At 41.2% G+C, this 20,106-nt stretch overlaps 3 protein-coding genes across 6 annotated transcripts; 1 reads left to right on the top strand and 2 right to left on the bottom strand.

The window, feature by feature from the left end:
• Window positions 1-37: 37 nt before the first annotated feature.
• coq8ab (coenzyme Q8A, genome duplicate b) lies at window positions 38-9,185 on the bottom strand. 2 transcript variants are annotated; one of them, XM_034562671.1, is made up of 15 exons: window positions 8,977-9,185; window positions 6,772-6,971; window positions 5,667-5,951; window positions 5,445-5,511; window positions 4,375-4,452; window positions 3,973-4,098; window positions 3,102-3,187; window positions 2,861-3,001; window positions 2,692-2,773; window positions 2,516-2,609; window positions 1,869-2,010; window positions 1,628-1,735; window positions 1,477-1,542; window positions 1,002-1,088; window positions 38-583 (listed from the first exon to the last, which is right to left on the bottom strand). In XM_034562671.1, exons 2-15 carry the CDS (start codon window positions 6,904-6,906, stop codon window positions 296-298), a joined length of 1,785 nt encoding a protein of 594 aa, XP_034418562.1. In that variant the 5' UTR covers window positions 6,907-6,971; window positions 8,977-9,185; the 3' UTR covers window positions 38-295. The 2 variants fall into 2 exon arrangements, with proteins under 2 accessions (XP_034418562.1, XP_034418561.1); XM_034562670.1 differs by lacking the exon at window positions 8,977-9,185 and adding an exon at window positions 8,521-8,570.
• Window positions 9,186-9,960: 775 nt separating this feature from the next.
• LOC117751136 (putative deoxyribonuclease TATDN3) lies at window positions 9,961-12,633 on the bottom strand. Of its 2 annotated transcripts, none has more exons than XM_034562713.1 (10): window positions 12,532-12,633; window positions 12,409-12,441; window positions 12,260-12,333; window positions 12,092-12,176; window positions 11,685-11,747; window positions 11,472-11,581; window positions 11,046-11,101; window positions 10,853-10,965; window positions 10,516-10,593; window positions 9,961-10,278 (listed from the first exon to the last, which is right to left on the bottom strand). In XM_034562713.1, exons 1-10 carry the CDS (start codon window positions 12,583-12,585, stop codon window positions 10,135-10,137), a joined length of 810 nt encoding a protein of 269 aa, XP_034418604.1. In that variant the 5' UTR covers window positions 12,586-12,633; the 3' UTR covers window positions 9,961-10,134. The 2 variants fall into 2 exon arrangements, with proteins under 2 accessions (XP_034418604.1, XP_034418603.1); XM_034562712.1 differs by having other exon boundaries at window positions 10,516-10,596; window positions 12,532-12,621.
• An 83-nt stretch (window positions 12,634-12,716) lies between these two features.
• fuca2 (alpha-L-fucosidase 2) lies at window positions 12,717-17,444 on the top strand. Of its 2 annotated transcripts, XM_034562688.1 has the most exons (7): window positions 12,718-13,102; window positions 13,820-14,007; window positions 14,126-14,465; window positions 14,572-14,782; window positions 15,172-15,362; window positions 15,766-15,874; window positions 16,865-17,444. In XM_034562688.1, the coding sequence occupies exons 1-7, from the start codon at window positions 12,909-12,911 to the stop codon at window positions 17,000-17,002; spliced, it is 1,371 nt and encodes a 456-aa protein (XP_034418579.1). In that variant the 5' UTR covers window positions 12,718-12,908; the 3' UTR covers window positions 17,003-17,444. The 2 variants fall into 2 exon arrangements, with proteins under 2 accessions (XP_034418580.1, XP_034418579.1); XM_034562689.1 differs by lacking the exons at window positions 15,766-15,874; window positions 16,865-17,444 and adding an exon at window positions 15,458-15,744 and having other exon boundaries at window positions 12,717-13,102; window positions 15,172-15,397.
• Window positions 17,445-20,106: the final 2,662 nt, after the last annotated feature.

Genomic DNA, 20,106 nt, shown 5'->3' with positions numbered 1-20,106 from the left:
TCATTTCATTTCACTTTTCATTTAAAATGTTCGAGCCTTTAATCAAGTGCCGTTTATTGCTTTGCATTTATAATCGTCACTCAGAAAAGGTACAAATCATTTACAAACAGCTCTCAAACAATACGTAGACATAATCTTTGCACATTACTTTGAAAAGCAATGTTCACGTTAGTCTGGGCGACGGAATATGAAGTTGGCAGTTTTCATGCACTAAGAAAGTGAGTTTGACGGTTCATCACGACACAAAACCAGCGAGTCTTTATTTGAAGAGCATTCTATGAAACCAGTCTCGGAGCTAGTTTGTTGACGCTCCGGCTCTCCAGTAGTTCTCGTACACATCCTGGAACATGGCCTTGCAGGATATTCTGGCTTTGAGTTTGGAGCAGATGAGGAAGGAGCCCGCCATCTTGCGGTGAAGGGAGTAAGTCTCCTCGGGGGGTGGCGTGAGTCGCTCCCTCAGCATCACGGGGAAGAGGCTGTGGATGCGCTCGGTGGTGCTCTGAGTGCCGAAGTCAAAGGGCTCCTCGGAAGAGAAGGCCTCTCCGAGGATCATCACCGCGTCCACGTGGGCGTCCTCCATCACCTTAGTTTAGGAAACGCCGGTTAATCGAGAGGCTTTAAAGCCAGAGTTCTACATTTAGGGATACATACACCTTGACCTGCCAGCATCCCGAAAATGTAATTCTGTCAAATAATGTTTTGAATGGTTTGTTGTAAAAGTCTTAAATATGTATAGTGTCAAAAACTGCTTAAAAAGTCATAGTATGTAAAGAAAATGTAATGTCATGAAAACAATAGTTCAATAAAGAGTTTGTCATAAATGGTAGGGGAAAAAAAGCCCAAAAATATAGTATAATGTCAAAGAAAGTAACCGTTATATAGTATTTTATAACAAACTAAACATTTTCACATACTTTTTTTACAACAAGTCATTATAGTATGAGTCTCTGATATACAAACACAATGTTATGGTTCATAGTGAAGAGCTTCGTCTTGATTACCTTTGACTCGTACCCCGTGAGGAACTTCATGTCTCTGGATTTCTGGAGGACGCCATCTTTGTTCTTATTAGCAGCTGCATTAATAATCTGATTTGAGAAATTAAAGTGAAAAAACTGATTAGAATGTAAAGACGGCAGCATTGTCATTGTGAAAAGTTTCTAATTAAATGAGGATCCCTTTCAGGATTTATCACGTTATGACATTTTCTTGCTATTACTGCATATGAAATTATCTTTTTAAAAAAAATATTATAAACATTTCTTGTAATAACATTACATGATTGATAAATTATACTTCCACCGCATCCGATAACAAAGAAACATGAAATAATTTATCCTATTTTAATGAGTTTTTTTTTAAGTGAAAAGTTCTGTGTTATAACGAGATAAAATAACATTTCTTGCAAAAGCAATAATTTGGTATGTAGTTATAACGAGTATAACAAGAGCGTGACACATTTCTACAGCTTCTCACCTCGATGTAGGTGTCGGTGAAACTCTTAGCAAACTCCCGCGTGGCTCCAAAATCCAACAGAGCAACCTGGAAACATGAAACGGACTCCGGTGAAGAAGATGGAAAAAAACCAAACGGCGCAACGGCGTCGGGATCAAATGAACGGACCGACCTTGTGAGCTTGGGGATCGAAGAAGAAGTTGGACCAGTTTGGATCCGTCTGCATGTATCTGAACTCAAACAGCTCTCTCAGGCACAAGATCAGGATCTGCTCGCAGATCTAGCAGAAGCAAAGAGGAGGAAAGAAAATAGTGGATCCCGTTTTATTATGAACGCATGAAACTCAAATATTGTGCAGACGTGACGTGGATGGATTGGCGGTACACAGGCGCAGAGTTCCCAGCAGGTCGTACCTCATTCCTGAGCTCCTGGGAGAGGCCGGTGGCGCGGTCCAGAGGGAAGCCGGGCACCAGCGTGGTGGTGAGGACGTGCGGGCTGCTCAGCTCGTCGATCACATCCGGCACGTAGAAGTACGACTGGTCCTTCAGCAGCTCCCTGCCACACAAACAACAACAACAAAGTACATTAATGTCAACTTCACAGCTGAAGTGGAAAATAAATATTTGGGGAAATAATAAATATTAAATATTTTAACTCAATGCCAGCAGCTGGTTAGCTTAGCATAAAGACTTGAAAAGTAACAGTATTACTCACTAATTAAAACATATCTTTGCTAGATAGAGGTGGGCCAGATGTTTCCCACAGTTTTAAGTCTGTATGCTAACTGAATGCTAGAGGTAGTTTCATCTTTTATACAACAGAATGGACCCAATCTTCTCATTTAATTCTCCGTAAGAAAGCAAATTAACACATTTCTCAGAATGTCAAACTACTCCTTTAATGCAGTGTTTATCTTAATTAGAGCCTGAATGGACTTTTTAATTGAACTGCTCACAATTCAGAAATGTCACGGGAAAGTATTGCTTCATATTTAGGGGTAAAAGGCCAGAAATGAACACACTACTGAATCCCCAAAAAAGAACAAGCGTTCACGACTTACTGGAACCGTTTGGTACATCTGGCCTCTCTTACGTAGTCACACTCCAGCGCCAGCTCGCGGCTCAGAACCTCAATGAGGTGCTCAGGAAACAGACCTGTGCAACGAGGACACATGTTACGTAGCTGAAAATCATGACATTCATCCTGCTGTGGGAGAGTAATAAAGAACAATGGTACCTTTAGGCAGCGCGTTGATTAAATTCAGAGCACTCAGGATATTCTTCACGTCACTGTTGATGCTCTTGGCGACTCCAGGGTACTAAAAAAGGAGCAGATTTCATTGTACAATTTTAATTTTTCTGCTGTATTTTGTAATAGTTTGCGTCTGAGTTTTATCTCCGCTCACCTGGATCTTAATGGCCACCTGTCTGCCGTCCTTCAGCCGCGCTAAATGCACCTGACCGATCGACGCCGCCGCGAACGGCTTCTCCTCAAAGTACTCCAGCCGGTCTCTCCAGTTTGGGCCGAGGTCTCCGCTGATGGCTTTCTGCAGAGAGAAGATGCATCTATGGACTCATATGGATCATCTATGGACTCAAGATCGTTTATGTTTGTTAAGTGTTCGTGTACGGCGCTCCAGACTTTACCATCATCTGTTTCTGGGGCATGAAGTCTGCACTCTGCCGAACGCGCTCGAAGATTTTGGCCAGCTGAGGGTTGATGAAGGCGTCATCTGAGAGGAGGGGAAATAAGAGATGAACAGAAGGAAAACGGTCACAATTTTGTTCTTATGACATTGAACTGTGATGAGCATCTGTTTTTTTTAAAGGTAAACCCCTGAAAATCTGTCAAAAACAGAAAGTTTTGCTGTAGCTGGAAATATAAAAGCATTAGTTTGAATAATGTTCTGAAACTTTCAATTACACGACGTAATGAGCAGGATTCAGAGTTCTCGAGCAGGACGTTGTTAATATTAACACGTACAAAAATGTCTAGTATTGTATTTCATAATATATTCATGGTATAGTATGTAAGAAAAAATAAAATATATAAATTACTGTACGTCTCATGTCATCAAAAATAAAACATGATAGTGTTGGAAAAATACAAATTGTATAGTATTTAAACTAAAATGTCGTAAAAAGAAATAGTAAAGTATGTCATAAAAAGAACAAAAATATTATCAAAGTCATTAGATTTATAATGTAGTAAAATAATGTCATGACAATATCATATTATTGCATTATTGAAGTGGTTTGTAAACAAACACCAACCAATGTGCATAGAATATCTTCAACTTATCAAATACATTAAAGTAGAGTGAAAATTACCTTAGTTGCAGAAAATGGAAATATTTAAGTAAAGTACAAAAAACCTGTTTATTCCCACCAGTGGCGACACTGCAGCTGTGTAAAGTGGGAGTTAAGCCCCGCCCACGATAGCTCGGCTGGAACGCCACTTATCGTTTGTTTCGTTTGGTCTCCGGTGGAGAGATGAACCTTCTTCATGACGCCTCACCTTGAATGCTGAGCATCTGTCCAAGTTTTAGAGCGGCGCCTCGGACTTTGCAAAGCGTCCGGACGATTCTTTGAGCGTTGGCTTCAGACAGGAAGGCACTCGAGGCCAGAACCGACTTCGTATCACCTAAAAAAAAACGTTTCGTGGATTTTTTTATTTCAGCTCCAAATAAGATGTTTTACTTCTTATATTCATCTACTGCAGCACTTTGATCTAATAGCAAAAGGTAACATAACGTACACCACTATAAGCACAGGAACTTATATATATATATATATATAGAGTTAATTATATTACATTTGAAGCGAATTCTCTCCCTTCTTTTAAATATTATGCAAGATAAAACGTAGGAGTTACTTTAGAGTAAAGTCTAAACACGAGCCTTTATATTCCTCTTAGCACCTTGCTCTCCTTGTTGGGGGTTGAAACTCTTCTTGGCCACTTCAACGATCGCCCCGATACCGAGTCCAATGGCCAGACCTGCAAAAGGAAGGAAAGAAATCCATTTAAGATGACTACAAAAGCCTTTAGGTAATACAAGTGAGCTGAACAATAAGTTAGTAAAGTAACGTACAGAGAGGGGCTCCAACGCGTGTTGTTTTAATTGCATCGTTGATTAATCTGCTGCCTAGTTCTTTTAATTAATTGGTGCCCTGTGGAGTTCTCTGTCGACAAGAAAAAGCTTTAAAATTTAAAGAATTCTTTCTTCTTTATCCTTCTCTGCACCTGGAAGCTGCTCAGTAATTTAACACCGACTACACGGCCCTGCTGAGCGACTGAGGGTCAAACGCCTCGCTGAAGGGATTATGGATTTTTCTTGAGGAAACTTTGATCCTTCGATGTGTGCAGCAAGATGTTGGAGATGTTCTCCCAGTCTGTTGGACCAGTGCTCTGAGACGTTGGAGATGTTCTCCTAGTCTGTTGGACCAGTGCTCTGAGATGTTGGAGATGTTCTCCCAGTCTGTTGGACCAGTGCTCTGAGATGTTGGAGATGTTCTCCTAGTCTGTTGGACCAGTGCTCTGAGATGTTGGAGATGTTTTCCCAGTCTGTTGGACCAGTGCTCTGAGATGTTGGAGATGTTCTCCCAGTCTGTTGGACCTGTGCTCTGAGATGTTGGAGATGTTCTCCCAGTCTGTTGGACCAGTGCTCTGAGACGTTGGAGATGAGGAAAGCCGGCTCCATCATTGGCTCCATTTAATTTATCTTAAATTTAATATGTTCTGCTATTTTATTGTATATATTGTGCATTTTTTCATACTTAATATTAATATGTTATGTCTACTCTGTAACCTTGCTTGCTTGCTGCTGCTGCAACAACCAGATTTCCCCCCGGGGATGAATAAAGTATCCATCTATCTATCCGTCCATCTATTATTGGCAGAAGTTTTACATCCACTACTGTTTCTTCTCCGAGGACTATAATGATATTAATTTTTAAAACGCGTACCATAATGCCAATAAATACACCTACCTCCAAAATTCACCAGCCTTGCTATCCGTGTGACGGGCACCTTCCTCTCTCTGGCTCTTTCACTGAGCTGAAATACAAGAAGGCACTAAACTCAAAAAGACAAAAGACAAATTAAATTGTCCCGTGCAATGTTGAAACAATAACCACAACACTGAAAAAGGCCTATTGGTCAATATTATTCACACACTGATACATATATAAAAGGGTTTTACGGGTGGATACCACTTGCTTATGTTGCTTGATGTCTGTTTTCTTGACGTTTCCAACGTCCTCTGGCGTCAGACGTCCCACCGTGGAGTTCTCCCGGTTAAATAACCGCGTGTGTCCAGGCAGCAGTGGGCGGGACCAGTCCCTGTGGTACCTCACATGCCGAGTGCTGGGTCCTCCGCTGCAGGCCGCCTGTCCGCCGCTAACGCTTCCAATGAAACGCGCAACAGTCGAGTGTCTGTGACGCTGGGCGGCCGCGGCTCTGTGGACGCAGGCGTCGCGCCGTCTGCTGAACGGCTCCTGGACGAGAAAACACCATTAATACACAATTAGGTTTTAAAGGGATAGTTCAACCTTTTCCTTAATCCGGTCGAGGCAACATGACACAGAATCCGGGACGCTATTGACGCATAATTCATTTGACTGTTTCAGGAGCGTCAATCTGTAAAATATGGAAGTAAAACTTGCCTGAAGATGTAGCTTTTATAAAACAAATAATAATATATATATTTTTTTTTTTTTTAATTAGTGGTTACAAGATTTTACATTGGGGGAAAGAAATAAGGCAAAAGAATTGTTCTAAAAAAAATGTGCTTAATGTTCCCCCCCCACACACACACACACACACACACACACACACACACACACACACTATTTGGAGAAATATGGGACAGTTTACCTCTTTGTGCGTTTTTTCTTTATTCAAATAAGAAATGTTTAAATGGGAAGAAAAAAAATCACTGGATTTATTGACGATGTACACAAGTAGACGCTGCTACATTTTAAAGTAGTGAAAGACAAAAAGGGGGAGAACAAAGGGTCCTAATGTTGTTTTGGAAGCTTTACACCCAAGCAAAATATTAAGTTATGTTGACATTGCACAACTGTAATTTTGTTGATGTTATTTTGCCATAAACGTCCAGTATCAGACTTTATAAATCCTCTCAACGGTGTCTTCTATTCCAGCGCCGTCTGCCTCCCAACCCTGCTCACCATTGTTGGTGCGGATGAGGCGATGGTGGCAGGACCGGACTCAGGGAGGTATCTGGGTTGCATGTTTGTGAAACTCTACCCGGCTTTGCAGGCTGCATGACGGACTAATCGCGGCTGACTTGCTCACCTTTGCTGATACGGCAGCGTGATGGAAGTTTACCAGCCTCTGGTTCCCGATGCCGTGCAGGCCGCCTGGCGAGGCTCTGCAGGCCGCCTGCTTCATCCAGGTCAGACCCCTCCAGACCACCGCGTCACCCGTCATGGTGCTGACGTTCAAGACCTGAAGCCGGGAATAACGGGGTCTCTGTAACAGGTATCTTCTAGGCTCTGGAGGTGAGGAGGGGAAGAGTGAAGTTGAGGAGTTTATCAGTGTCTGACCATCAGGTTGTGTCTCCATACGTGTAGAATAAAGCAGGACTCCATATGTCCACAGCATGTGTAGCAGTTGTGTACTCCCTCTTTCGTTGTGTAAGGCAAGTTTACTTGTATAGCATATTTCAAAGTGCTTCACATAAAACCACTAAAAAGGATCAACACATAATGCAAAAGAAAACAAGATTTAGAAACAATTAAAAACAAAACAACTTTAAAAAGTCAAAAAGCAAAAAATAGAAAAAAGTTGTAGTGCAGTTTAAGAAATAAAGTGCAGTAGTGAAATGCAGAAATTGATTGATATCCTTAAATCTGGTTAAATTAAAAGAGCAAACAGAAAAGTCTTCAATCTGGATTTAAAAGGAGCTGACGGTCCTGCAGGGACTTTGTTCCAGATGTGTGGCGCAGAAGACCTGAAACGCTGCTTCTGCATGTTTAGTTCTGTCTCTTGGACCAGGAAGTAGACCAGTCCCAGACGACCTGAGGGGTTGGGATGGTTCATAAAGTAGCAGCAGATCACAAATGTATTTAGGCCCTAAACCATTCAGTGCTTTATAAACCAGCAGCAGCATTTTAAAGTCAGTTCTTTGTTGGACAGGAATCCGGTGCAAAGACCTCAGAACTGGAGTGATTTGATCCACTTTCCTGGTCTTAGTGAGGACTGGAGCTGCAGCTTTCTGATTTACTTTTTTTTTTACAGGAACCTGTGAACGCACCGTTACAGTAGCGGAGTCTTTATGAAGATAAATGCATGGGCAAGTCCTCTAACCCTTGATATATCCTTCAGGTGATAAGATATGGCTGTTCAGGTTAAGGTCTGAATCCATAACTACACCCAGATTTCTGGCTCGGTTTCTGGTGTTTAACATCAGCAACAAAAACAATTACTTCTGTTTTTATCTTTGTTTAATTGAAGAACATTCTGGCACACCCATTCTCATTCTTATTATAGTCCCCTGGTGATACAACTTAGGTATGTAGATGCGCGTGTCGTCTGCATAATTATGATAACACACACACACACGCACACCGTGTAATAACTCAGGCACACTTAATCAATGTTTGGCTGCAACCAGAAGTTTATTCACGCAGACTTGTGTCTGATCAACACAACGGACACACAGCTGCCCACCTCGTGGCAACAAGCTCCGGGGAACACGCAGCGTGCTGCATGCTGGTCTTTACACGTAAACAAAATGACATGTTATCTTAATGTACCTTGTAAGATAACGGAAACACACATTAGGGTTCTCACAGCACACCTCGTGCAAAAGAAACAATTATTTGAGCTAGCAAGTTACTCCACCGAGATGCTGTATTAAGCTAACCTAGCAACACTGTAGTAAACTCTTTTAAAACACGTTTTTTACGACACTTTTTTTCACTTTGAGACTTGTTATCGAAGTTAGAAATCATTTTTACCACATAACCTATAGGAACTAATTCTACGAACTAAAATGTACTTATTTAGCTAGATACATTACAACAAAGCTGGTTAACCTACCACGGAGATAGCGAGCTGCCTGCTAGTAGCAGTTTACGGGGCTCAAGTCTGCAGGTGCCCAGCAGAGGGCGCTAAAGCCACGCGGGACACTCGTGATAATACATTATAAATTATATTGATAAAAAATAAGAGGGAACAAAACTAAAAAAAATAAGAGGAAATAATATATAAAATGCCATGGGTTAGTAATAACAGTAATATAGTAATAGTAATGCAAATAATGGCCAATGGAATCATTAACTCGTTATACATGCTTGAAATAAATATATTAACTTGGCTGTGTGTGTGTGATGGATGAGCGGAAAGACAAAAACATGCACACTTGAAGGTTTTAAAACCAATACAGTATATTACATTATTATTATTTATTGATTTTCACAATAAAACACATGAATAAAAGTGACACTCCTAACTTTTCAAATGAATACATGTGTCAAAGAAGGAAATTCAACTCACCAACTTCACTTATCTCCACGAGCAAACAGTGAGCATCGCGCAACTGCAGCACGAGCCGCGGTTCACCTTCATCTGACACAACACCTCAACTCAAAGGGGCGGGGGGCGGCTCGCGACACGCTAAAGGACACGCGCATTTCACGTGCCAATGAGGTATCATCCGGGTATCGACACACCTGCGCACTGGTTCGACAAACTGTCAGTCGTGTAGTGTGTGGAAACTGCCGTGCACGCAAAGGGCGGTGCGTGAACGCACCATGTGTGCAACATGCTGCGTTCACGCACGAGACATTTTTCGGTGAACGCAAAAAAACAAAAACACAATATATTTTTTTTATTTTACTGCCAGAAATTGGCTTCCATACCTTTCATTTCAGTTTAGTTTAATTTATAATCCGCGTTTATGTAAAAAATAGAAATAATAAATGACGAAAGCAAAACTAACGAACTAAGTCTTTTGTTCAGAAATACATGAACCAAAACATAACTTCTTTTTTTTTTAAATAATAAAAATTGTAAGCAACAAATATGTAAATATATATATATATATATATATATACATAAATGTATATACATATTTTTATATATGTAAATAAATACATAACTATATATATGTATATACAATTTATATATACGTATATATATATATATATATATATATAAATATATATATATCAATTAAGTATATAATTATACTAAGCACATTAATTACTGCTTCTACTTTGCCTTTTGAGAGCTGATACACAGCTATATATATATATTTATTTATACACATTTTAACAAAGGAAGAGTGCACTTAAAGGCAGCAATGCCCCATAAAGCTGTGAACTGCCACTGATCCATGGCCATTAGAGTTTAGCTATAACACAGTGGCATGTCATGATTATTCAGCTTACAATAATATGATTGTTTAAATCATGATGGATGTTTTTGTAACATGTTTACGAAATGTTGGTTTCACATATGAAAAATATCCAACGTGTGTGTTAAATGATTTGCTTATCTTCCTTTATTTGAAGAATACATGGAGATAAAGTAAGGTTACATAGTCCACATGAAGGTGTCTTAGCCTAAGACTCTGATTAACATAACGTCTTAATTTACATCTTCAGGACATCTTCAGTCAGACACATTAAATGACTGATGAAATAAACGGCTTCAGGGTCTGATGGCAGACTTTATCTTGGGGAAGAGCCGGAGAGCGTTCTGCGTCGTCACCTCCATCACCTCCTGCAGCGAGACTCCTTTAATCTTACTGATGTACTCGGCAGAGATGCAGATGTTTTTGGGCTCATTTCTCACCTGCATTCAGGACGCAGAACAAGAATGATAAGCCGTGAATTACATTACGTTACATTTCATTTAGCTGACGCTTTAATCCAAAGAGATTTACAATAAGTGCACGAATGTTTCAATGATGGACGCATTTAGTAGTGTTGAAAATTTAATAATATAAAATAAAAAGCTATATATTCCAAATATCCTTTTAAAAATAGAACACGCAATGCAAATGAGGGAGAAAAAACAACAACATTTTACCTGTTTTTCTGGACCAAGAGCAGGTGAATCTGTTTCTAGACAGATGTTCTCTAACGGCAACTGTTTCACGAGTTTCTGCTTCTTGGTGGAAAATGCACAAAAAGAACCTCGATCATTAACATTCAATGTGATAAAGTCAGTGTTGGCTGAAGAGGCTGTGTACAATTTAATTTCTAAATGATATTTGCATATTTACACACATTAATGTACAAATAGTAATATGTATGTGTCGGAGTAAACAGCATGCTTTAGTGACATCAAGGGGAAAGGTTTGACCAGGTTGGGCTGTTTTACAGAGTATATTAAGTATATTAACCAGACAAGTGCTCTGTTGTACCTGATCACTGCGTATGATGGATGGTGGGATGGAGAAGAAATATCCAGCCTTCACTCCCTCCATGGCAACAGATGGTCTCCCATCAAAAGCGTGAAGCAGGGCTTTTGTGACACCTAGTGGACATTTAGAGGAACTGCAGTTACCTTCTAAACAAGTCGACTAAACGCCAGAGAATCTCAACTTTAATGCTTACCTTGCTCCTTCAGCAGGTGGATGGTGGGTCTTCCTGCAGACCGTGAGTGAACATTTCTGAAAATAAATTAAACATGCAAATATTATGGATGTCTGTTTGTTAAGGGACACATTATGTATTTTATGCATATTGAGATTTTTTTAAAAAGGTATTTAAAAAGTATTTTGAGGAAAAACTGCTGTGCATGTTATATTGAGGGAACGCCACCAATAGTTGTTTGTTCATATTAATTAAATAATTTCTTAAAGTCAAGGATTGTGTGTGAGTGGACTGTTGTCATACACAGCACTGATTAGATGCTCTTAAAAACAATTAATTGAGTACAACTACGACATTTTCTTAATATTACTTTTGCCTTTTCACCTGTGCACCTGACTGGACATACATTACTTTGTTATTATCATCTAGTACTACAGTATGACTCACAGAGGGAGGTCCAGTTCCTTGGCTATCTGTGCCTGACGAATGAGGACCTGCCTTTGGTTTTCTTTGTCAGTCTCACCGCTGACATATCTGGGTGTAAAATCCAAACCAACCTAAAATAACGGATGGAAAAAAAGAGTTCACTGTGAACATGATTGCCAAAAAAAAAGAAACATGCTTTTCAATTAATTCACATCAGAGATTCTGTATTATTACCTCCCCGATGGCCACAAGGTGGTCTTTGTATTTCTCTATTATGGGTAGAGCTGCATCTAGATCCTGCAGAGAGAAAGAGACCAAATTAAAAACATCCTATATTTCTTCACTATGCATGTTATTCCTCTCGTTTCCTATCATCTCTATCCTGTTGTTTTTATTATAAAAGGTTAAAATAATCTCTTAATAAAACCTGCAAAAATATAATATACAGGATATACAGAGTAGCCTTAAGCATCATCAGTAGAATTACAAAACGGAGAAAGATAATGAAAATGTAGGTGAATTAAGTGCACACTTATATCCCTAATATGGATCAGAGAGGATGGCCCTCTGGCAGGACCTTCCTTATATCTGGGTGATTAACTATGTTGGGCTTTTCTTTGTAATAATTTGGGCGAGCCCACCTGGAGAGAAGCCCCCCTCTGTTGCTCTGGGGAAACTTCTTGAACAGGATGGACTCCTAGGCAGGGAAATATGAATCCTGGAAACCTAGAAGAAGAAAAGAAAAAAAGTCAGTAAAAAAAAAGACAAGAGAAACTCAAATCACGTCCCTCTAATAAGTTGTAAGTTACCTTCGTGACAACTCAATAATCTTGTCAAATTCCCCAGCATGCTCGGCCACGGCTAACAGCGCCAACAAGCCAGCCTTGGAAGTAATAAAAGCACAAATTAAAACCACAACAACTATGGCGGACGACGCTTCTGCGCGCACACTGCTCACCTTTCTTGAATTCTCCACCACCTCCTCTATGTCCTGACAACGAAAAGAGAAAAAAGGATAAAGAAGCTTCAGTAGATATCTCGGATACAAAACACACTGGTGTGCTTTGAGGCGCGAGCGTACCTTGTCAAAATCCCGGGCAGAGAGATGACAGTGGCAGTCAACGTAGCCATGCATCGGGGAGTCCAAAACCAAAACATGACCTACTTCCGCAAAGAGGAGGCGGACTGCGCATGCGTGAAACTCGAAGGAGCGCGAGATGTACAACACTGGCGTTGCCCGGGGAGGCGGGGTTCCGTTCGGTCCGGTCGGCTGAGCCGTTGCATCTCCTCGGTGCTTCGACGACGGTGAACATATCAAACACCCTCACCGTTGTCAAGAAGCCGAACCTCACGTGACGGTCAGTTGACAGTTGTTTGACTCCTTCCTTGTTATGCGCTTGTTTTGATTTATTTAAAACATTATCTCGAAGCTCGTGTGTTTTTCGTTATTGACCTGAAATGGGAAGTTTACTACCGGTTTACTTCCTGTTATCGATGCTGTTGATCGGCACCGACGGGACGACGAAATACGAACCCAACTGGAAGTCGATCGACTCCCGACCGCTGCCGGAGTGGTACGATCAGGCCAAGTTCGGCATCTTCATACACTGGGGGGTCTTCTCGGTCCCGAGCTTCGGCAGCGAGTGGTTCTGGTGAGTTTGGGTTTGTTTTCTTTCATTTAACATTTTCATGATATGGTTTTATACATTTATTACAGACAAAAGGTCCGTTGGTGACATCCGGGTGTCCGAAGCATAACTAACCTAACTACATGTAATGAAAACTGGTCTAGCTGGTTGGGGACCATCATACCAGCTCATATTACCAGTTCGATTCCTACCTGTTACCAGCTCAAATGACCAGTTATTGTTCCCAGTTCCCTGTTCCTACTGGTAAAAACAACACCGGCTCACATTCTGCAGCTTGTGCACACTTTATTTCTGGTCACAGTTGTTTACAAATGAAGTGCTATATGCCAACTTCCTAAATGTGTGCGTGTGTGTGTGTGTGTGTGTGTGTGTACAGTAACTGTGTTGATGACAGTAATACATGTATGTTGCTTGACATATGATTCATTAATCACACGTTTCAAATGTTCAAATAACCCCCAGGGGGATTAATCAGCATAATTTACTCCTATTATAACTGTATGCTTATTCATCATTAACCACGATTATTGAGTTGGCCTTTGATCGATCGATGCATTGTAATTGTGATTTGGCTGCGTGTGTTGAGGCCTGAAGGTCCCGACCACTGCGGTGAATAAAGTCACAGAGGGCGTTACGCAACACACCCAAGAACTAAATTGCTCCCCTTCAGGAAGTGGCTCGTCCTCCTTCAGCCTGTTGTGTGTTGGTTTGCTGTTCCAGGTACTACTGGCAGAAGCAGAAAGCAAAGCCGTATGTGGACTTCATGAAGAAGAACTACGCTCCAGACTTCAAGTATCAAGACTTTGCACCGCTGTTCACCGCTGAGTTCTTTGATGCCAAAGAGTGGACGGACATCTTTGCCTCATCGGGGGCCAAGTACATCGTCCTGACCACAAAGCACCATGAAGGTACGTGACATGATGGAAAAAGTATTTTTAAAGTACTTTTTATGAATCGAGGACATTAATTCTACATATTTTTAGTATTAGTGCCATGCTGCATATTGTTCTGTCTCTATATTTTCAGGTTTCACACTCTGGGGCTCAAACAACTCCTGGAACTGGAACGCAGTGGACGTTGGGCCGAAAAGAGACCTGGTGGACGAGGTGTCGAGTGCCCTCCGTGCTCATACTGACCTGCGTTTAGGGCTCTATCACTCCCTCTTTGAGTGGTTCAATCCGCTCTTTGAACTGGACGCCGCCAACGTCTTCAAAACAAACTACTTCCCGACCGCTAAAACTCTGCCCGAGCTTCACGAGCTCGTCGTCAAGTACAAACCGGAGGTGCTGTGGTCCGACGGGGACGGAGATGCACCTGACGAGTACTGGAACAGCACGGGCTTCTTGGCCTGGCTCTACAACGACAGGTGTGATTATTCACCCATGCGGCGAGTGAGTGTGTGTGTGTGTGTGTGTGTGTGTGTTTGACGAGATTTATCATCTCGTGATCGTAAACCTGTTTGTCTTTCTCAGTCCTGTACGAGACACGGTGGTGACGAACGACCGCTGGGGCTTCGGCTCCATCTGCAAACACGGCGGATATTACACCTGCGACGATCGCTACCAGCCGGGACACCTGCTGGACCGCAAGTGGGAGAACTGCATGACCATCGACACCAAGTCCTGGGGTTACAGACGCAACGCTCCTCTCAGCGATTACCTCACCATCCAGCAGCTCGTGGCGGTGAGCAATGGACACCTCATTCACCTGCCAATGTTTTTTTATTATAGATTGAGGATTTGGCTTAAAGGGCCAGTGTCTAAAATGTCAAGGAATTTATTAGTGGAAATGGAATTACATTTTCATAATTTTGTTTTAATTAGTGTATGAGTCTAAGACTCCTCGTGTTTTCCTCAGCTTAGAATGAGCCCTTCATGTCTGCATACGCCACGTTTTTTTTCTGATGAGCACATATTTACATTTGAGAAGCTGAAACTTCAATGATTTTAATTCGAAATTGACGATGAAAATGGGTTTTTAGTCCTGTTTGACGTGAGGGATCCGCCCCCCTCTAGCGTTTAAAGAAATCGTTCTCGTATTCTAAATTTATAAAATCCCACCTGGCGTTTCAGACATTGGTGGAGACGGTGTCCTGCGGGGGAAACCTGCTGATGAACATCGGGCCGACACACGACGGAAGGATCTCGCCCATCTTTGAGGAGCGTCTGAGGCAGATGGGTCAGTGGCTGAAGGTCAACGGGGAGTCCATCTACAACACTACAGCGTGGCGGGTTCAGAAGGAGGCCGTCACTCCCAAAGTCTGGTGGGCTTCTGTATGGTTTCTTTGGAATAGATCACCCCCCCCCCCCCCCTTTTGTTCTTTATATTGAGGTAAAAAAAAGAAAGAAGAAATCCCTAATTATTGAAGTGAGGATTTCTTTGTTCCTTCACATTATTTTGCATTTTGTGCATCACAGTACGTATCTACTATTGAGTGAGTGAGTAAATAGCATGTGATTTAAAGTGATGGTGATGATGGTGCTAACTTTACACAAGTGGTAAACTTACCGTTGACATGTTTTTTTTGTAGTTCTCTGTGATTTAATGTCCTCCTTCTCATAATGTCAAAAAAACTAAAGTGAAATAGAATCAGATATTGTTAACGATATTTTCTAAGCTCATACAGAGGCCTGTATTATTGATAATAATTATACGTATGTTGACAGGTACACCTTCAGACCACAGGAAAAGAGCATCTTTGCTCTTCTACTGGAGTGGCCCAATAATGGATCTGTGATTCTGAATGAACCTGCAGTTACTCAAGGACGCACTCAGGTAAGACGAGAGCTTTGGTCAAGTAATAATAATTATTATTATTATAATATGATGACCGCTGAGTAACAAGAAATTGCAGCACAGAAATGTCATCTAGAAACCTCCATTACATACTTTGTTTACCAATAAGTTTATCTTTTAATTGTAAGATTTCACTGTGTTACTAATTCTTTAAAAAGTCATATTTAAGGGATCCTTATTAAAACAGATTTTTTAGCAGCTAAGGCTTTGATTTTAATGGGTATTTGAAGGCAGCCACTTGTGTTTTTAAACTGAAGTCGCCAATAGCATACTTCAATATCTGTTAGATGTAACAATGTTCATGCCATATTCTCCGTATGTTTACCACAGTACCATCTCCAGCCGACCGCTCAATAACTACATTATGTATTTGGGCAACTCACTGTACTGTTTAGTAGTAAAGAGGCTCTGGGGATGCATGTCACCGGTTTACATAAATAATTATAGTAGTAAGGCTACAAATAATTATTATTTTCATTATCAATTTATCTAACAATTATTTTTCTCAAATAATTGATTAATTAGTGAGTAATGAAATGTCAGAAAATAGTGAAAACTTCCGACAACGAATAACGGCTTAAAAAGTATTAAATGTATAAACAATTCAATGAAATAGTTAACGATTGACTAATCAGATAATTGACTAATAGTTCCAGGTCTAATACCATAAATTGATAATTAATATCTGCGAATAAAACAAAATATCTAGCTTTTTTCTCAGACTGTAGTCTCGCTGCGGTCAGAGAAGAACCTCCATCATATTAACGGAGACAGTATTTAATTACGGGCTCAATATATCGGTCTATCTGGTCTAACCCTGCTGGAATGGCCAATAACTGCACTGCATCCTGGGAAATGAGGTGGACTCGTTCACAGAGCAGCGCTCTCTCTCTCTCTCTCTCTCTCTCTCTCTCTCTATTTCTCTCGTTCTATCAACATGTCAACATTGTTCATGTGTTGTTTTGAAAGGTGGTGCTTGTCGGCCACGGCCCTCTGAAGTGGGAGCCGGTGAAGCCCAGCGGGCTGCGGGTTCTCCTCCCCCAGCTGGCCATCGGCCAGATGCCTTGCCAGTGGGCCTGGACACTGAGGCTCACTGGTGCCACTTAAAGGGAAACCGGATCAGCTGAACAGGAAGTGACAAAGCTGCAGGCCGAGAGAAGAACACAGCGTTTTATCGTACATGTTTCAATCACTGAACATCAAATCTACTGCACTTCTAAAAATGATCTTTTTAAAATACTTAACATTAATACGTGATCACTGGTTTGGATCTGTGTAACCTTTTATGGACTCTTGCATATTTTTACACTGGGTAACTTACTCGGTAACTTGGGGACAATTTTAGGTTGTATATGAATTATTCATCACGTGACCTCGGACATACAATTGTGAAACTTGTTTTATTCACAATTTTGTTGCACTTTTGGGATTTATTTTTATTTTTTAAACCTGTATGTGATTTCCATGCAGTCTGCTGCATTGTGTGTTGTGGTGAATGTTTTATATGTGAGGAAATGTTTAAATAAAATAAAGTAAGTCATGTGAAGTATTTAAGCACCATCTTTAAATTAAGAAAATAATTATATATATATATATATATATATATATATATATTGTGTATATATATATGTATATATATATATATATATATATATATATATATATATATATATAATATTTACATGTGGGGGAAAACAATATGTAATATCCCTGAAATAAATCATTATTATGTGTTAAGATATCTTTTGATCGTATCAGCTTGACTGCTTGGATTCCTCCTGGCTTGTAGCGCCCCCTGCTGCTCACACCTGGAACAACACTCCGGCCTTGCGTGACATTTTTGAGAACGCTGACGGCGCAAACGTGATCTCTCCTCGCCTGCTGTGCACGGGCGACCCGTGAAAACAAGAACCCCCGTCACGCAGCGGAACACACGCGCGTGGAAATGAAACGATTCTGCCCGGTGCCCGGTGTTCGGTCACCGCCGGTAAGCCTCCGCTCCCCGCAGCTGCTGCGTCCCCGCGGACACGCGTTTGTTTTTAAAGCCCGGAACTGTGTGCCAACCCGCCGCCGCCCTGCGAGAGAAAGCGGTGTATTGTGTCACCTAAGACACAATACACGATCCGGTGCAGGCAGGTCTCCCTGTTGTGTCTGCTGCCCGTCGCACGCCTTGTGGAGGTGGGAGGTTCCTGTTCTGCAAATGTTCCATGACGTGCACATGGGGGGTTCGTAAGGGGTTCTCACGTCCGTGCATTTCCCCCCCTTCAGTAGGCTATCCCCAGCCTGGGACCCGCGCGTGACAGCTGCTCCCCTAAACAACAACAACAACAGACAGATGTGAGGATGCAAATCATGTGAGGACAAATTGACAGTGGACTGTGTTGGCGAGTTTCACTCATACACATGTTTGTAAAATGAAACACAACTGAAGCTTAAAGCTATAATATAATACAATTGGCATGTCACATATGAAGCTCTGACATATGAAAGTTGATACAATGTATTTACTTTAATTTTAATAGTTTATTGAGGATTTGATCACATCATGACATAGTTTTGTGTTATGTTGCCCAAATTATAGCATTTGGGGAAATAGAAAATACACCGACATGCTAAAACTAACACGCTCAATATTGTTGTTCTAATTATTATTTTGCTTGAATATGAATCTGTTGAGTATTTTCTAGATTAATTAGATTTAATAGTTTGCACCATTTAAAAAGTTGACGTGTTCAAACTGTGTCCCACACTCAAATATCTTTAGTTTAATATCACAAGACTAATCTATTAATTTGCATGTTATTTAAACTATTCATTGTTTGGGGTAATCCTAATTAATAATTAGGTTTGAGCGTTGGTCCAAACCTCAAAATACTCAGTTTACTGTTCTAGAAGACAAAAAAACAAACAGCTAATATTCCCATTTGAGACCTGGACCGAGTTTATTTTTGGCTTTTAAAAAAAAAAGATGAATCAATTCTCAAATAGTTGCTGATAGTAATAGTTACTGACTAATCCTTTCAGCTGTGGTATATTGTAGTATAATGGGCTACATATTGTGCACAGTAACATTTCATTTGTCATGTTGTGATAAATGCACATGACCTAAATTAACACATTTTATATTAAAAGACCCACCTAACATTTGCCTTTTACTTTGTAATTGATTTTTATTCTAATTTACACTGCAAGCATCTCTATTTTAACCTGCATGATCACATATTGACGCACTGTGTGGTCGAAGCCTGTGTTCTCATTTCTGCCGTCTTGGTGCTGTAATGCGTGGCGGTAATTATATATATATGTAGACAGGAACCCGGGGAAATGGCTACAGACGTTGGCGCGGTTGCCATGGAAACACACAATCATGTCAAGATAAAAAAAAAATGTTCAGGTGCCGCTGTGATAATGGCATTAAGTACGCCTGGTTTGAGAGAGCATGGCGGATAAATTAAACGACCGTCGACCGACCAAAACGGATGAATGAGGCTTCAAGTGAGAATTGTGGATCTGCAGAATTTGGGCGTTCATATCATAGTTATTGTTGTCTGTGTCAGCTGCAGTGTCCAGTGTCCCCTGTAAGTGATATCTCACTCAGCCACATGACAGCCACTACAGCCAGCAGAGAGGAACACCTCATTCCTTCCATTCATAAACACCCCCCTCTGTGTGTGTGTGTGTGTGTTGTCCCCTGCGCCCCTTCCCCCTCCCCTCGCTCCCATCGGTTTCACCACTAATATCATTAGAGGCCTGCTCGTCGTCGGGTGCCTGCGTGGCACTCAATCACACGCACATTTGTGGCAGATTTGAGGCGGTCAGCAGAGCTTCAGATGGTGGAAATGCCGAAAGCGGTGCGGAACCTCCCGGGGGGGACAGACCATTATATTTATAGAGATGGGCGACTTGACCTTCACTGCACATTGAGTATCAGCCATTTTAGTGCCGCTCCTCTAGATACCGAACACAGCATAATGGATCTCCGCTGCAGTGCAGTTAGTTAGCTTCCACCTCATCTTGGGCTTGTTAGATGCTAATAATAGCTTTCTGCAATTCCATACCGTCAATACACGGCCTCTGCATTCTCTGCTTTGTTGGCACTCTGGGAGTCTCTAACGTGCACTGTGACATTACAGGTTCCACTTTGCAGGAAATCAAGGCTTTCCGTCCGGTGCAGGATTTAGAACTCAGAGGTGAAGTTGGACTCTTAAGTA

This window comes from Cyclopterus lumpus, chromosome 22 (genome assembly GCF_009769545.1).
Source record: "Cyclopterus lumpus isolate fCycLum1 chromosome 22, fCycLum1.pri, whole genome shotgun sequence".
Taxonomy (NCBI): Eukaryota; Metazoa; Chordata; class Actinopteri; order Perciformes; family Cyclopteridae; genus Cyclopterus; species Cyclopterus lumpus.
Note: the sequence above shows the minus strand (reverse complement) of the source record. Positions and strands in the feature narration are given on the sequence as shown.

Coding starts and splice junctions, on each gene's coding strand:
- coq8ab (XM_034562671.1), bottom strand. CDS start 6,906: ATGACGGGTGACGCGGTGGTCTGGAGGGGTCTGACCTGGATGAAGCAG. Junction 1,543..1,627: donor TCGATCCCCAAGCTCACAAG/GTCGGTCCGTTC, acceptor TCATGTTTCCAG/GTTGCTCTGTTGGATTTTGG. Junction 584..1,001: donor TCACGGGGTACGAGTCAAAG/GTAATCAAGACG, acceptor TCCTAAACTAAG/GTGATGGAGGACGCCCACGT.
- fuca2 (XM_034562688.1), top strand. CDS start 12,909: ATGGGAAGTTTACTACCGGTTTACTTCCTGTTATCGATGCTGTTGATC. Junction 14,466..14,571: donor GCCTGGCTCTACAACGACAG/GTGTGATTATTC, acceptor TGTCTTTCTCAG/TCCTGTACGAGACACGGTGG. Junction 15,875..16,864: donor TTACTCAAGGACGCACTCAG/GTAAGACGAGAG, acceptor TTGTTTTGAAAG/GTGGTGCTTGTCGGCCACGG.
- LOC117751136 (XM_034562712.1), bottom strand. CDS start 12,585: ATGCATGGCTACGTTGACTGCCACTGTCATCTCTCTGCCCGGGATTTT. Junction 12,442..12,531: donor CTGCCCGGGATTTTGACAAG/GTACGCTCGCGC, acceptor TTTCGTTGTCAG/GACATAGAGGAGGTGGTGGA. Junction 10,597..10,852: donor CCATCATACGCAGTGATCAG/GTACAACAGAGC, acceptor TTTTCCACCAAG/AAGCAGAAACTCGTGAAACA.